General features: G+C 45.6%; 1 protein-coding gene across 2 annotated transcripts; it reads right to left on the bottom strand.

Moving 5' to 3' along the window:
• Window positions 1-3,336: 3,336 nt before the first annotated feature.
• Window positions 3,337-18,331, bottom strand: strn4 (striatin, calmodulin binding protein 4). 2 transcript variants are annotated; one of them, XM_036536257.1, is made up of 18 exons: window positions 17,893-18,331; window positions 11,237-11,340; window positions 10,972-11,048; window positions 10,690-10,768; window positions 10,400-10,570; window positions 9,891-10,068; window positions 9,171-9,327; window positions 8,623-8,718; window positions 8,190-8,308; window positions 7,922-8,091; window positions 7,212-7,259; window positions 6,829-6,950; window positions 6,281-6,448; window positions 6,047-6,187; window positions 5,595-5,693; window positions 5,236-5,322; window positions 4,687-4,888; window positions 3,337-4,283 (listed from the first exon to the last, which is right to left on the bottom strand). In XM_036536257.1, exons 1-17 carry the CDS (start codon window positions 18,184-18,186, stop codon window positions 4,719-4,721), a joined length of 2,280 nt encoding a protein of 759 aa, XP_036392150.1. In that variant the 5' UTR covers window positions 18,187-18,331; the 3' UTR covers window positions 3,337-4,283; window positions 4,687-4,718. The 2 variants fall into 2 exon arrangements, with proteins under 2 accessions (XP_036392150.1, XP_036392149.1); XM_036536256.1 differs by having other exon boundaries at window positions 7,922-8,097.
• Between the last annotated feature and the right edge of the window lie 4 nt (window positions 18,332-18,335).

The following is an 18,335-nucleotide window of genomic DNA, read 5'->3' on the forward strand; positions in this document are numbered from 1 at the left end:
GTTCCGTATAGTTCCCATAAAGTTCGCTTTGGCTTGTGTCCGTAACGCAAATTTTCACCCGGTGGATAACTGATTTTGGAGCGGGACACCACTAGAAATATTGATTCGACAATGCTTACTGATGTTAAGAAGATGTATGTAGGCTACAGAATGACATACATCGAAGTTAGCGACAGTATCCATGCTTTGAATTCATTTTCACGATTTTTCATATCTTTGTCATGATACAAACGCATTGCTTTAGTTCCTCTGTGTGTTGGCTATCCTCTAAGTTTGTGTATCTTCAGCCCAGACATTTCGTTTCGGTGTATAAATGAAACTACATAAGACTGCTCTTGATTGCAAGCATTGCAACTAGCTGTTCTCGTAACAATACACAACGGTCTCTTCTGTGCCTGACATTTCAGATCCACTGATGAAAGACGGAAAAACATTACCCATTACTTTTAGCCGTGCAGCCCCAAGCGAAAAAGGATAGGTGATCATTTATCATTTTATCCTTAAATACACCAGCAAAACACTACTATTTTAAGACGAAGAAGGTTAAGCACCATAGAAAATACAACACAGGCATTATTTCTATGTACAAAACCTTTTTTATTCTTGAAGTTTTTCTTCTTCCTTAATGACATACGATACAAGACCCGCGAAATAAAGAAAACCAAAGAGGAAAAGGAAAATATATCTTTTTGATACGAGCTAGAATGCGTTACAAAAATTAAATGAAATAAATAAAAGGCAGGCCTCTTGTCCCTTGTAGTTAGAGGAAAATTGTTTGAATACATGATGTACAAAATATCACACAGTGATAAGTTGTTATTAAAAAAATAAAACACAAAGAAACAAGAGCCCTTTTCCTTGGCCTTTTGACTGTTAAAATTTTTTGGCAGTTTTTGTTTTACTTTTTTTTTTTTTTTTTTTTTACATTTTTAAAAGTGTAACATTGCAATCTGTTATTCACAAGCAAGTTCTAAGCCTACTTAAAAGAATGATACATTAAGATACTACAGCATTCTTATATCTTAATAATAACCATAATAATAATCATCATAAAGAAAAAATAAACAATGAAAAATGAAATGATGAACGGACATTTATAAAACACAAAACAGCTTTTTTTCTTTTTTTCAGGTGCATCGATTCACATGGATTTGTCTTCTCAGTATGTGGAATGTTGAGTTGTGATTGCCTTTACACACTGATTTGTAACATTGGACATGAACACAGATGCAGTCGGGCAGAGCAGGGTCATATGATGGAGATCAGAGTAACACGGGGGGGGGGGGGAGCAAAGCACAAAGTTCTGACTAAAAGGCCATAGAGGGCTGTTTTCTGTATATCCGATCAGCACTTGAAATGAATTATAAGTAGTTCCCTAGAAATTAATCAGAAAGTATTGGAAAAGAAAATCCACAGAAAGCAGATGGGCATACTGACCAAAGCTAATGGCTGAATTTTATTTTGATCACAGAATGCCGCCTGAGATGTGTTTAAGCGGCAATCATTACAGCCGTCTGATAAATGTGACATGTGTTACGTCAGGATAATATACGATTTTTCATAGCAAAGACCATGTAGTGTGATAAATGGATAGAGCGATTATCAGTGTCAACAGCAGGGGATGCTTTGACAGCTCCAGGTACAATTACATCAAAGGGAAGGAAGGAGGATGTCAGACTGAAGAATATAAACTCAAATAAACAGTAGAAGGGGGTTGTTTCGTCATAAAAGTACATGGGCCAGGAGGGGAGAAAAGGGGGAGAAAATGACCTTTTCCTACACTCTGCCCTCTTCGAGCTCGTGGATTGCCCCTGTAATGAGCCATTTTGAACAGCTCTTCGGGGGTGGGTTACTGATTCACACAGGTCACTGACGCAGGCACTTTTGCCGCCTGACATGAATGTTTTTCCACAGCCAATGAGATGCCTGAGGGCTATCCGATTTTGTTAGGGGTAAAAAAAAAAAAAACAACAACAAAAAAAGCTGGAGACAGGCAAATAAGCACCACAACCCAAAGGACAGACACCTTTGACCCCATGGACAGACCTTCAGTTCACAAACATGAAGGTCAGAGGTCAAAGGTGAGTAGTGTTCTTCTAAACTCTTCTATCCGGTCTCAGTGATACTCACACATTAAGGCCTAGATGATAAGTCCAGCTCTCTTGTGTGTGTATGTGCATGTGTTTTCCTGCTTAGTGGTTTTTACTGAGGCTCATGGGTAGTGGGGGGTCAGTGGTCAGTAAGGAGATTGTTCCCAGAATTCTCTGTCCTCATTCCCTGCCCCAGAGGCTTCTTCCATCCCTTTTAACTAATCCCGCTGGGAAGTCGCGTGGAGTCTCACTCGCAACCTGTGCAGTTCCCCTCCTACATCTCAGAAGCAGCAAAATGTGCTCCTTTGATAAACTTTCATTGATATGCTCCATTAAAAAACACTGGCAATACCAGCCAAACTAAGACAAAAAGACTGATATGATACCAGAGCCCCTGCACAATTCTAGAATGCTGGTTAAGGAAACTTCCACCGCTAGGTTAAAAACAATTTTGTTCTATGATTATCGCAAAACCGCCACTGAACTTCCTGCTTGTACTTCAGAGGCGGAGCCCATCAGAGGACACAGTTTCCCCCTTCAAGCACTATTAAAGACCCCTGCGGCATCGAGTGTAAACCAGCACAGCTCTATAGATGCAATTAATCCAAGTCCTTGCTGATGAACTTTCCTGGTGAAATGAAAAGGCCAGCTTCACACAAATTAAATCAAGCAATGAAGACAACAACAAAATGGCTGCACTGCACTGCAAGCTGTTCCTCAGTTGAAACTCAAAGGCCCGTAAGCCAGTTGTAATGAACACTTGGCTCCCGTGTTTATGTGGTAGGACTTTGTCCTCAGTCCCCTTTCTAAAACTCCATCTGTGTCACTAAAGCTAAGAAAGAAAAATAAGTTTTCTACCCCAGCAGGTCCCTGATTCAGACAAGATTTTAGCACCAAGATTAACCAAAAGCACACTATATACAATTTATATATAATATATAATGGGAGAGAGAGACGGATGATAGAGGGTAATATTTACAAGTCAATCAGAACTTTGCATCCATTTCTGGTTTCTTCCTTTTTCCCTTTACCTGTCGTGAGTGAGTGTTTAGCAAATCAATGAGAGAACATGAGAAGGGCCCTGTTGCTTTTCTTCTTTACATGTAACACTCTCCTCTGGGTTAGACCACCGAGGTCAGACATGTATCCCAATCACAGATGAGCGTTAATTAAGTTCGAAGAGAAAAGCAACAAGCCAGTATCAGACAAGCAAACAACTGGGAGACACCAGACAAGAGCGCTGGTGGAAAAATGAGCCGACACCATGGGCTTGTGAAGATGAATTCTGCTCCAATACAGTGACCTAGGATCAGATTTAGCTTTTAACAAGAAATGGTTGGAGTCAGGATCAGGGCTGACTGAGCTGATCCTAGATCGACTGTTCGAGCAGAATTGCCTGGGGCTTGTGTGGGTGGGCAGGTTCAGCTAGGGAAATGTACTTCCGAGAGGCAGATGGGCATAGGGGCGAGGAGATGGATGTGGTTTTAGTGGCCCCGCCCTGTACTCTTCCTTCCCTCTACCAATCCCTGCCCACTCTCTTTCAACCTGGGGGTCGATCTGTTCCAACCTGCCCCTCCTGTGAAATATGGGACTGAGATTTTCGGCATAAACATTCAGGTTTTGTGTTTTGGCAGCATGTCTTTGACTAAGGCTGTTTTGTTTCCCCAGTACTGGCTGAGAAGAGCTTTCAGTATTGACCAACAGGCTTTGGAATGAAATGTTCCTTTTCTTTACACTTTAGGCTGCTTACTACAACCACAGGGTGTAAAGGGGTGCATTTGCAGCAGGCATTTAGCAACACTTACTGACGACTGCACCTGGCAATCTCAACATCTCATCTCCCAACACAGGCTCTTATCTGGGTGTCTAAGCCCTTGTGTCCAACCCTCTGTTTCCGTGTTTAGGAAGTCCCTACCATCTTTCTCTCTCTCTACCCTGTAGTGTGAGGACAATCAGTAGGTAGGTAGGACACGCAGTGCTCTGACACCTTGAGCAATGATTCAGCTGAAAAGAAGTTAGCCAGTAGTGCAGCAGACCTCTTACTTGTAATAGTAGCAGTAACACTGGTAGTAGTAAAAGCAGTAATATTGATATCAAACTGACCGGCTAGAGTGTAGTGGGTATGCAGAAGTAGGGTGTGTGTGTGTGTGTGTGTGTGAGGGAGATTTCTGGTAATGCCATGTCATCCCATTCCTGAGAGAGAAACAGAGAGGGGGTAGTTATCAGCATTGCAGTGACAGGGGCACAAATGCAAACGCACACAGCCTCTGCCACTTTCTCATACAGACTTGCCCACATGATTCACACTTACTCATGCTTCCAATCACACACACACAGCCAGAGCATTACTGTTCATGCTGTCGCAATGAGGTGATAACTCTCACACACCCACTAAAAAGTTCTAGCAATCACATGAACACATTTCCCGTCATGGTCTTCCACTCACATGTGCAGGTGCACACAGGCCTATACGCGCACACAGCCACGCGCCCTTAGGAGACGAGACTGAGCACAACACAGCACACGCCACAGCTTCAGGAACAAAGCAGACACGGCGCCCTCACATACACACATGCCCTCTCTCGCAATTCCTCACCTGCTGCTGTGAGGGGGAGGGGAAAGGAGCCCTCAGACGAAGATTTTGGCGAGGGCATCGGCTCCGGCGCTGCCGATGAACGGCTGGGAGGGGTGGAAGGCCACGTCGTGGATCGCCTCATCATGCTTCTTCCTGTGGGCCGTGATCTCCTGCACGCACGTCCGGTTGTCCAGCGTCCACAGCCGCACCGAGCAGTCGTGGCCTGCAGAGGGCAGTGCAAGGGACAGATAAATGAGAAAAATCATTCAAGCCCAAGCATGTTGCCAGCCAGGCTAAAATGCGCACTACAAATGATTAACTTTACATATCTGCTTTAGAATGACCATGTGCAGTACAAAACAATGCATTAAAAACAAGATGTGAAAAGGCACTACTCATGTTGGCTGCTACTCCTCTAGAGACGTTTTTGTCCTCTAGTGGTAAACACTGTTACTGCATTAACAAGTAAGTGAGGCACGCAGTCATTTTTACGGGTTCTACTTCCAGTCACAACTTAAAAAGTGCCCCAGCATGAGCTAGGAACTGAGTGTGAGACAGTGCTAGACTTACTGCCGGAGATGAGGTATGTGCCTTTGGGGTCAGTCGTCAGGCAGGTGACCGCATCCAGGTGAGCCACCATTGAGTGAATCACTTTACCTGCAGACACCAAGGACACAGTCAAGGATGAATCCTACTGCTCTGTCAGAGAGGCATTACGACTGAGCAGCACACTCGTATACAGTGTGACGTGTTGTGGTGTTCATAACGTTGGTTCCCAGAGCTCGGTCTCTCTCCTGATGTGTGTGTGTGTGTGTGTGTGTGCGCGTGTGTGTGAGACAGAGCATGAGACAGAAAAAGGAGTGAGAGAAAGAACAAGAGGCCGGGTATAATGGCTGTGTTAAACGCGAGAGAGCGCACTCAACACTGACCCGTCTGGTTGTCAAGGAATCGGATGGTGCGGTTCTCGTGGGCAGTAATGGAGATGGGCTGACACGGGTGGCTGACCACACGGTTAATCAGCTCACTGCCTGCAGGGGGCGACAAAGAGAGTTACTCAACCTCAGCACAATCACTGACTTGTGCTAGCCCAACATGCACCCTTTTTCTTCCCCTCTGAAGCCTGTTCCTCCCCCACTTTCTTGAAAATAAAAAGATGAATTCAGATTAGCCATGCAACTGACACTGTGCTGCTTCCTGCTGAAAAATGGGCAGGACTCATCTGTAAACAATACCATCTTATTCTTATTATTATCCAAAAACCTTATTCTGATACCTGTATGTAGCTTTAACTGTGTATCCTGAATCTGAATATGCAGAGATGTCATGCAATGAAATCTTGGGCTGACCACAGACACCCTGCCCTCCAGGGACCAGTGCTCACCCTCCTTGGTCTGGGTCTCCAGGGTCATGATGCTTTGCTCTGTGTTAAGGTCGTACAGCAGCGTCTCACCGCTGTCAAAGGACACCACTACCTGGGAGGGGGCAGAGTTGACGAAGGCCACCGAAGTCGGGGTCCCGTGCTCTGTGGCAGCAGAGTGGAGAGAGAGGGTTAGTGTACTACAGAAGGTGACAAGCACACAGACACGAGCACACACAGAAACACACTGCAGCTTACCCTTCTCCTTGTTGAAAACAGAGAGGCAGGGGGCGGAGTTCTGGGGGTCCCAAATGCGTACCGTCCCATCAGCAGAGCAGGAGGCCAGGCGGTGGTGTGGGACAGAGTACGCCAGGCCCCAAACGGCATCCTCATGTCCCGCCAGAACACTGCTCTCAATCCCCGGGTCTGAAAACACACGCACACACACAATCACACACACACACACACACACACACACGTACATTTAGGAAAAACAAAAGAGCCACAAAACATTCCATACTGTGCCTATCCAATCAGAGTAAAGCATAACCTCTATCGTCGTCAGATTTCTAATTTTGTGACAAAATACTCCCTCTGGTGGTTGACCACAAGTACTACCCTTAAATGGCTTAAATAGCAAATCTTTATATTGAGGTTACACCACTGTAAGTTCCATCAGGCCAAGCCCTTGCTTGCCTTGTGGGTGTTAGACTTCTCTCGCTTAACCCTTTAAGATGTAAATACTGCCTGTGTCTTTCAGACTGTTTGACTGAACACAATTATGATAGGTTATCTGACAAACTAACCGTAGTTGTCGTAGGGGTCCACGTTGAGATCAGGAATCTTCCAGCAACGGACAGAGCCATCTAAGCCCCCGCTGAAACATGACTCGCCATCCTCCCCCATGGCCAGGGACAGCACCGCCCCACTGCAGAGACAGGCACACAGGGGGACCAATCAGACTGAGATGTTTCACCTCTCTCCTATCAGATCCACACCATATTCAGTCCTGACACCCCAGGCCTGCACTTATGGTCATATGTGCCTACAACAACGATCACAGGTCTGTCCAACCCTGCCTCTTACACATGTGCAGTAGAAATAGCAGATCAGAGTCATGGACTCCCAGTTCTAGAGACTGAGGCTGAAGTTTGACTGGCTGCAGAGAGGGGCCTGAGTCAAGACTCACCTGTGGGCTCTGAAGGTGTAGATAGGCTCAAAGTCCAGCGCTGCATTTCTGAGGGAGAGAAAGATTGACACATGACTGCCAATACTGTACTTCAATATACTGATTTTCAGAGTCAGGGTATTATAATACTTTACAGCCCTTTAGCAAACCTTGTGTCTGGGGACACCCAGTGGTCGGAAGTGGAATGGCAGCAGTGTAAAAACTTTACACCCACAAGTCCACTCTCCAATGGGGCACAGACTAGATTGTTTGCTCATCAGAACCGCATATGTAACACACGCTTCCAGTACACCAGCAGCCATGGCCATTTGAACTGCTTCAGAAATGCTAGAAATTCTTCTCTGGCATCTCCCACAGAAATGTGCAATATCCGCAACATCAGTCTATAATGACAAAATGTACCAGCAGGGCTTCTGTGGCAAAGATGGCTCATGTCTTAGAGAAAACAACTTTGTTAATTATTTTAACTATATTAGTTAACAACAATTAATTATTTATTATGATAAAGACAGTAGGTAGAGCATGGTTTTAATATATGCAATGTTATTATAACAGTGCTTGCCTCAGTTTTGCCTATATTAACAATGTTAACGCTAATGCTAATGCTAACAATAATTATCATAATAAGAGTAAGAATAGTAACAGATTTCACTTCTTGGAGTGCATGTCTTTGCAAATACTGTTACAATGAGAATAATAACAGATCTCACTTCTTGGAGTGCATGGCTTTGTTGAGGTTCCACAGTTTGAGCGTGCCGTCTTCAGAGGCCGACAGCAGCACGGCCTGGCTGGGGTGAAAGGTCAGCGCGCGAATGGCATCAAAGTGGCTGCGCAGTGTGAAGCGCGGGTTCCACGTCTTCTTGAACTCCTCCCGGCTGTCCTGCAGCTGCGCAGAGCGATGCCGGTGAGCACAGACAGAGCCAGGTGACAGTGTGAGGGAATAATACTGTAGGAGTGCGGGGGGGTGGTCATGCTCACATCAATGGTGAGGTCATTGTCATTGGCAACGGTGAGGTCAGCCAGCTCGCCAAGGTTTATGTCTCCGCCCGCCACTGTGTCCAGGATGAAGACATCTGAGGAGAAGCCGAGAGCACCCCCTAGAGGAGAGGGAGAGTTAAATATTACCGTTAAATCTTCACTATTTACTAGGACAGATTAACATGTTCAACTCAGGAGACATTAAACTGATGAATGACATTACAGTACAGAAAATATCCCTTCTATTACAAAGACATACTTGTAACTACGAAAATTATTCACATTGCATTAGTTGTTCAATATGTGGATTATTATGGTTTTACGGCAAAAGAGTGAGACATGAGAAACACATTGATTTTTTCACACCAACAGCATTGGTGCAGATGCAGTTTTGGGGAAGATCTGACAAGAAGGTTGGGAGGGAGGGTCTTACCTTCACCAGAACGAGACTGTCCCGGGACAGTGGGGGGCGGGGAGGGTTTGGAGGGGAAATCAGACATCATGCCCTGCAGCTTGTTCCTGCGGTTCTCTGTCCCATGCAGAGAGGAGACATCCATCACCAGACAGACAGAGGGACAGAGAGACAGGCGGACAAAGGCAGCATCACATTACACACTCACATGGTGAGAGATGAACACACAGACAGAAACAAGAATGTACACAAAGGAGATGCCAACACACAAACATACATACACACAGAGACAGAGGAACACACAGACAGGGACTGACAGACACAGGTGCACAACAAATGCATAATCATACACATGAAAACAGATGGAAATACAGTCAGACGGTCAAAGCATGAATGAAATACAGGAAAGAGACAGAAAGACAGAACTCTACAGACACACAGTGCAGTGAAGCTGTCCAACACAGACACATAAGAGGCCAGGACAGAGCTGCAGAGGGAGGAACAGATGGACAGACAGAAAGGGGGGCAGGCAGTCAGACAGATGGGCGGGGCTGATGACGCCAGCGTACCCAACTCCCGGCCGTCCCCGGAGATCCGGGCCTCCCCTGCTCCCTCGCCCTCCTCCCCCGACCCCAGGAAGTCAAACTCGCTCAGGGCGTCCTCTGAGTCATCTTCATCCTCCTCATCCTCGGGGTCCAGGTCAGCCGTCATGGGCTCTGCGCCCAGCTGAACACACATACACACACACACACACAGACACAGAAGTAGATGCAGACACAGACACACTTTGTTTACAATTTATTATTTTTCAGCTCCCATCTAATGATATTGTGCATACATAGTCTTCAACACACAGTCAACTCAGCCTTTACATGACACCAGCCCCAGAGTATAAGGAGCTGGCTTAGTACCCTGGTGGGGCAATGAGTTTTGAGAAAAGCAGCATATTTCTCAATGTGAATTATTTCAGTAAATACCTTGTTTTATAAATGGATAATACATAAAAAATGCATGCTGTACAAGCTGCTTTGCTCTAGTTTTGCTAATTCTAGCAAACAGCATGCACAATTCTTGTGTGTGGGTGTGTGTGTACACTCACTTTGTCTATCATTCTCTTTTAATTAGTGGCCTGAGAAACAAAGTGCAAGAGGGGTCATGGAACACATACAGACATAGAGAGGAGAGGTTATTAGGGTGCTTATTTTTACACACACACTGTGTGGTTACATAGAATGGAAAGTGAAGTGAATTATAAAGAATGAACAGTGAGAGCTGGTTCCGGGCCTGACCTTGACTCTGGGCTTCTTATTCTTGCGCGGTCCATCGATGCAGTCAGTGGCCATGCCCTGGAAGTCGTCTTCTTCGTCGCTGTCGTCCTCGTCCTCATCCTCACAGCCGTGCAGGAACGGCAGCTTGTCCAGCACTGAGCCAGTCATGCGCTCCTTCGAGCTCTCCTTCCCAGCATTCCTGGGACACAAACACATAAACACACACACACACACACCACATCACCAGTCACATTCACAGTTAGCATTTCGCTAACCTCCCTGCTTTTCCTACCATTCTGCCCTCCCTCTCTTTCTTCATTCTTACTCTTTTCCTCTCTTTCTTTCCTCTCTGCCCCAACTCTCTCCCTTTTCTTTCCTCCCTTCCTAGGTTTCTCAGCCTCCTTCATGTTCTGCCTCCCTTCCCCCTCTCTTCTGCCCTCCCTTCTCGCCCTTGTCCCCTGGTCTTTCTATCTCCTTGTCCATCCCTTTGTACCTTTTCCTCCCCCCCCCCCCCCCCCCTCCCCCCTCACCTCTTGATCTGTTCTTCGATCTGTCGGACCAGCAGGGACTCCCCCGCTCCGTGCGGTTCTGGTTCTGGCGGCGGCCCATTGGCCTCAGGACTGCTCCGGCCCAGGAGAGAGCGCACCCGCTTGGAGCGCATGTCCAGGATGGTGTCCGAGTAGCCCACCTCCTCCAGATACCTGCGCAGACGTGCACCGTTGTGCCTGTCAGCTCTGCGTCCTCATGTGACATACGCGTCAAGCTGATTCTAGCACTGGAGGATGCCATTAGCTGCGAATATTGCTCTGGGAACTCTTACTTGCGCAGCAGTTGACGCCCCTCCTTCCAAGACATCTGATTGGCTGGCTCTGAGTCAGGCTCTGCTGGTCCATTGGGAACTGGAGGAAAAAGGAAGCGATGAGCAGAACAGGAAGTAACACTGTGCCTAGGCAAGACATGTGACTGTGTGAGGTGTTGGGTGGCACAGTGTGATGTAAGGTGATTAGAGGGGTGTTGAGGTGTTTGGTGGTATGAGATATGTTTAGGCGAGTCCAGGGGTATGGTGTAGTGAGGTGCAGTAAATGATGGTACAGTATAGCACCTTGCTCAGACTCTGTCTCTGGTTTCTTCTCTCCAGGGTTCTGCTCATTGCCTGCCTTCAGTTTCTGGTGCTTGGCTCTAAGGACAGACAGATGGACAGACAGACAATCAGCCCTCTGGTCCTCTCCTTCCAACATTCCCAATCACAGCACATTCCCCCTTCCTTTACCCTTCTCTGCTTCCACCTTTCTCCATTTCACACCTCTCTCTCACCCTTCCCCCCATTCGCAGGCATTTTAACCTCCCCCTCCTGAGGTCTCTCTCACCTCTCCTGTTTGAGCGCATACTCCAACATCTTGATTCTGCGCACCAGGTCCTGCTTCATGTTCTCCTGGCCTTTCCTCTCACTCTGCAGGAAGGCCACCTGTGCCTAAGGGAACACACACACACACACACACACACACACACACACACACACACACACACACACACACACACACACACACACACGCACGCACGCACGCACACACACACACACACACACACACACACACACACACACACACACACACACACACACACACACACACACACACAAACAATTCAGTACACTTCAATTAAGCAGGCATTTCAAGTGTGACTAAAGCAATAGTATTATGGACAATACAATAAAATGATCAATTTTAACAAAGCTATTGTGTTACTTAAAAATGACAATCACAGTAACAACAATCAATGAATGAATTAATGAATTATATTTTAACAGCATGTTATCACAATTCCAAATATACACTTGGGATCATGCCTGTAAATATCTACTTTAACACATAAACTTGCACACTCAGAAAAAAAAAAGACACAAGAGGATGTTTCAGTACAAATCCACTTTTATATATACACACATGGGACTGTTAATGCACATATCCTGTCTGTCTCACACACAGGGGACTGCTGCTGCACTCATCCTTAAAAGCAGTCGAGCAAATAAGAAAACACACATGCACTGCACACGTGAGCAAACACACGCGCGCACACACACACACACACGCACACACAGTATACCTGAGCCTGTTAATACATCATAAATGGACACAGAATAACACAGAGAACAAGCTCTCCATCTGACATACAAAGTCACTCTCCGCACTAAGACTCGGGTTCACAGGGTCAACCCATCAGATCAGATATTTCCGTAATTTGGCCCCGCACAATCCTGCACAGACCCTGGTCTTACAGATAATGAGCTGTGTAAAAATTTGACTGAATTAGAGTACAAAAGCTCAGCCAAGCTACAGCCATCTCCCAAGCAAACGCACTGTGGATGCAGAATGCACATATAATGTCATGTAGAAATGAATAATGTATGTATTGTGGGGTATAAATAGACTGCGATGGCTGGCCGCCAAAGGCCATAGTTGTCATTAGGATTCCACCAAACATGAAGGGATGCTGCATTCAACACAGCGCGATACCTGAAATGTCGAAATACTTCACTCATCATTACAAAAAGGTGCAAAAAACCTTTCAAATGTTTTAAACGTTTCCCGAATTGTGCTGTTATGCTCCAAGTGGCATGGAAGAGGAGCTCCCACACAGAAATTTGAATTGCACTATGTAACTGTTTTTCATAACTGGATGAACAGCAGAGAAAACTGGTAAGACACGGGTCATAACTAAGCAGTACCATATATATGTATTCCATTTGTTTATTCTTGTATTTTCTGGCTTATTTTACATGAACATATATAGACTTAGGATGATTGCATACATGTTAAGTGTAATAATCGTTTTTTGTCATTTCAAAAGAGCTCACCATTGTGAGTGTAAGTGTGTCACTATTAAAGCTTTGTTGAGATATTGACTATGCCATGACAACAAAGTGTTTGAAAATGGCAAATGCATGTCTCTCTTTCACCAGAGTGACCAGAAGATGAATCACCACGATCATCTCTCACCCTTTAAGCCTGGCACTGACGCTCAGACTAAATTTAGCCAAAACCGTTGACATACATTTTGCCTTTTCATCTCTCTCATCTCCCTCTCTCAGCTTCACAGTCCATTTCCCCGCTCTCTGTCCACTGGGTCACGGTCCCATCAATGTAGGCTGAGACACTGCCAGGACTGATCACACACAGGCACACACACGCGCACGCACACACACGCAAGCGCAGACACACATAGGCACAAACGCCCACAAACACAGACAACCACAGACAGACAGACACACATACATACACACACACACAAGCACACTCACAAACAGCACAGTAGAACACATTCATCAGCCACTGTGCCTAACATCTGTTGCATATCTCCACTCTCACCTTCTCTCACACAGAAACAGTCACTGCCTCTTGGCACTTTGCAGTAAAAAAATCCTTACACAGCCATTCCACAGAAGAGGAAAAGGAAGGAAACATTTAGGACAAACCACCACACCTGTGGACGCTGAGATCTCAATATAACACTTTCATTTGCATGTTCGCAATGGGAAATATGAGAAAAAAAAATTAATTGGGCACATATCCTTGAAAGAAGTAATCTGAAATTATTCAGCAGTTAATCAACTTGTATAAATATGGAGCACAGCAAAAAAGTGGAACTTTCTATACATGGTGAGCTGTAGGAAGGCAGGAGATGGCAGGTAGAGTGAAATGGTAACTGTCTGGATCCAGGGCAGGAGTAGGGTTGTGGAATGTGTTCTTTTTTGGGGGGATGTAACTCCTCTCTCCCTGCACGGTCAGAATAGCACGCTGAGGCTTGTCTTTACCTGCAGAGACTCCCTGCCTCATACCTGCATGCTGACTACACCACACCAAGGCCATCCTCAAGCCTCGCTCTCTCCCTCTGACTCAGTGCTCTCACACTGGAAGAAAACAGTGCAAGTTCATACTGGTTTTCATCTCCACTGATTTCCCAGCTGGTCTGTTGATGGTAGAGAACAAAGGTAGAGACAAACCGATTCACGTTCTGATTCCACCCGAGCCTGAGAGGCCTACTGGTGCAGCCAGTGAGAGGCTAGGAAATCTACTGCGAGGAAGAGGTGAGATCAAAATCATACACATTCCATACAGTCAAATCGACCAATCGCAGGCTTGTTCCACACATGCGCCAACGATAACCCCTCACCGATTGCTAAGCACCGTAGGTCGATCACAAGCAGGACCAGGACGACTGCACGTGTGACCTATCTCTGCGAGGTCCATGATCGTTGAACCAGCACGGGAGGCAACTGTGATCGTTTTCAATGCTTCAAATAGGTGATGTGGCAGTGGCCACAACCAGCATAATTCAACTCAGCCTCAGCCTCAAACTCAGTGAGTTTGTAAACAGACTGAGATGGATAGAGACAGGCAGAGCAAATGAAGCACAGAATCTGCCCTGTCCCCAGGCTGAAGAGTGCTGCATTCATAGCGGTTAAAATTACAGGACTTCATCCACAAAGAAAAAAACTCTGGTCGTGCCTGGGTCCTGAACATTAAACCATCTATCTATAATTACTGCTGTTCTCCCTAGCACTCATGTGCTTAGTTAGTGTAGCATGTTGACACATCTAGGCTACCGCCGTCTCCCTCCTCCTCCACACAACAAGGTCAAGAGCAGATTTCCAGAGGCCCTGGCTATTCCTGTGGGACGCTCTCCTGCCCAACAACTAGAGCAGAGGACTTTTCTGGGACAGAAATCTATTTTGTGTACACCGGGCTGGGCAGGATGAGTGGGCACAGGCAAGCATGTAGGTGAGCTCATGCATCTGTTGGTTTGTTTTCAGCAACCACACAGATGTGGTTCAAGCAAGACCTCTACCTGTAGATCAGGCGCTACAAACATTTCACAGAACACAAGTGTTTTTTTGCAAAACACAGTCAGGAGAGCAGTGGTCAAATATATTATTTGATTCTGTAATTGCCATAAACTTAGTTAGCCACAAGCAGTGCCTCATTTGATTCCTCTGAATGTAATTCATTTATTCACGAAGCATACCTACTTGCCTCGGACAGGACTGTGCAAACCAGGACTTACCCAGAATGCAATGGGGCAGGGGGATATGACACACCCTGCACAGAACAGGCAGCCTTCCACATTAGCGAAATGTGGGTCTGCAGTCAGTTACACAGACCGCACATTTACTGGTGAAGGGAATTAATGAGGTGAGGCAGCCACTTCCGAATGTGTATCGATTATGTCCCCCACGTGTTTAATAAGAGGCCTATTTAATGTTATTGAAAGGCCATGGTGTTTGAAAATCACATTAGCCTATCAATACTGTTACCACAGAGCAATTACACTTTTCATCCTAGCCATCTGCATCAAGTTCCTCACCTGTGCTGCAGAGAGAATGAAACTGGATGGCAGGTTAGTCGTTAGGGAACTGGGTAATTAAACAAAAGGCTGCAGTTTCGAATCACACAGCTTTGCACTGTTGAGCAAAGAATGTGCTGCTTGGCACCTGGAGTGCTTCAGTAAACAACAAGCTGTATAAAAGAATATTATGAGACATATAATCCTCGCAAGTTGTGCTGATTAAGAACATCTGACAAGCAAACAAATGATCTCATTCTTAGGTGCTGGGTAAATATCATGCACTAGGCTCACATATAACCAAAGAAATTATGTTAATCTGCTATTAAAGGTATTGGACCAAAGCTGAACTCAAACCAATATGGGAATCAGACATAACTATTTATATAGCCATTTTCTGATGTGAAGTGAGCAGTCCTTTTGTGGTTGTGGAGACAATGACTGCTGACATTTTCAGTTTATGTGAGGAGTGAGTAGAAGTCTGTGTGTGTGTGTGTGTGTGTGTGTGTGTGTGTGTGTGTGAGAGAGAGAGGGGGGGGGGGGGGGGGTGTAGAGAGAGATTTCCCCCATGACTACTAAATCCCACATTTCCAACCTCTGAGCGTCATCATTGTAGAGCCGTTTTTTTTTTTCGTGCACACGTGCAGTTTTTTTTCTGAGCCAAGTTAACGATAATCACGACGGAAACTCAATTCGCTAATTATATTTTAACTTGTAATCAGTGGGTGGACCAGAGTAAACATTTCAATTGAATTAAACTCGAAGTTCAGTAAACAGAAGTAACTGTTAATGCATAACAGTACATGTGACAGCACAAATGTGAAGGAGCTCAGGAGGTAGAAATCCGACTTTAGGCTATCTACAATGCGTTAGTACCTTGAGCTAAACACTCATGTCAAAACAATTCCCATCATTTAATGTAGGCTAATTTTGCAAAGCACAAAAAAACAAGGACATATACAGCCAGTTGTTAAGTACAGAAGCGACAAATGGCCCGTTTTTGTTGACAGAAGACCCTTCAGAGTCACGTCACACCTGGCTTTAAAAAGGCCCTTTTACTGACAGTCAGAAAAGACGACCGGACACAGGTGTCGTTTTAATGAAACGGATCTAACCAAGGGGTAGTGCACAGAGGGTGAGAAACGATTATCAATTCAAATGGCACTCGTCCCAGCTCCATTTTTAAATACTGCAACACTGAGAGACCGCGTGGGTATCTGCCCACTCCCACGCCACTGTGAAAAGAACGGTGCGCGTTCCTTGCTCCCAGGCTGGCACATCCACAATTATCAAAGACTGACAGACGTCTATTCGGGTCCTAAAAAAGAGACTTGGCTTTCCGTTCCGAGCCCACATTCAAGTCGTACGCAATCGGGGCCAGTGTTTGAATGCGTAATTGCTAGTCTTTTACCCCGGTCGTAATTATGTCCATGAAAGCGGAGAAAATGTCCCGCAACTAATAAGGTAACTCATTCCCGTATTCAGCTACTGATTAAGTGAATGACAACTTCTGTTAAGATTCTTGCTCTATGTCTTTACATATCCGTGCCTGTAGAATGTTTATCTCATCATCTTTCAGCTTGCTGTGAAGGGTATTGCTAAAGTTCATATTAAGAATGCACTTCTACATTTATGTTGACGTTTTAAATTGGAGCATGATGAGAAGACACTGAATCCAAATATCTCCAAGAAAAAATGTAGGCTGTTTCGTCTACACGATTCCAACAATTGCAATCCCGGAGCATTTTAAGAACAAGAGGCTACCGAACAGAGAGCATCTAAAGCAGCCGACATCACGCGTGCGGATTTGAGTATATACCCTATAGAAACTGCATTACATCACTGACGATTCCATAAGAGTTCGGGATTTACAAACGCATTTACTGGAGATTGTAGCAGAGATAAAATCACGTGACAAAACGTAATCTCAGGATATTTTCCACACTCCGTCGCTCAAACTACCTACACATAAATTTAGACGACCTGATGTAGTCGCATCTTGGTATCTGTACTCGCCTAAATGTCAGCTAGGTAGGCTACTGTAAATCCGAGGGGAAACTGAGAGATCAACTGGTTTTGTACTTATCGTCTGACCTGATTTTAAAAAGAAGATTGGCAAGTACTAGGGCAGACTAGTCGAATTATAAAAGAAACCGTGCACCTCAGCACTGTGCACTAACAACGAACAGTGAACCTACAAAAGCATTCTGACCCTGTGATAACGGTACATTAAAGTAATACAGCGGGTCGCCTGATTTCCTGGTAGTAGATGGTAGTAGTCCACTGACCACTCAAAACGTACCCCAGTTTTTCCATTTAATGAACGTCATGTCTTTACTGTAGTATACTCGAGTGGACAATTGTTAAGGACTGTTGATCTGATCTGTTGTACTAAAACGAAAACTACTGCACAAGAAACCTATACGAAACATTTGCTCTGTGTTAATAACATCAAAATTACCAATTCTCTTGAGTCACTGCTTCACTTACGGGAATTGATACAATATTACAGTTACAACTACAAGCTTTTCAGTACGGTTCCACTTGCATACAGTGTGCACAACTGGCACAGTAGTGCCACAATCTAGTCAACACTACCTTCTCCTACCGGACGATAGCTGACTGTCGTGACTTCTGTGTTTCTTATTACCGTGCAATCAGACAATGCAAAATATACAGTTACCAAGAGTTCGTCTCTCTCAGCTTTCCAGCGGTACTTTTCGGCCTGGAAGCGTCCCCACTCATACTGGATGAAGTGCAAAATCCCTGGCAGCGAGAGGCCCGCTTCGCCGTCCTGCGGCTCCCGTGGCTGAGAGGAACCGGCCATCGCCCCAGCTGCAGCCGCGGCGGCCGCTGCTGCTGCCGTCGCTGGCCCCGACACAGCTTTCGGCCCGTTCGGATTGCGCCCCACGCCGCTCCCTCCTCCAGGATTCGGGCTCGTTCCGCCCGCTACGCCACCGGACCTTTCCCCGTCCATTTTAGTGTACGAGTAGTTACCAGGATAAGGGGGCAAGTATAAACAGGGAGAATGACAATATACCCCCTCTCCCGGAATACCAGCCACTAGTTCTCTCTCTCTCTTTCTTTTTCACTCACGAGAGAAATGCAAGCGCTCATCGAGAGAAC

Source organism: Megalops cyprinoides, chromosome 9 (assembly GCF_013368585.1).
Source record: "Megalops cyprinoides isolate fMegCyp1 chromosome 9, fMegCyp1.pri, whole genome shotgun sequence".
Classification (NCBI taxonomy): Eukaryota; Metazoa; Chordata; class Actinopteri; order Elopiformes; family Megalopidae; genus Megalops; species Megalops cyprinoides.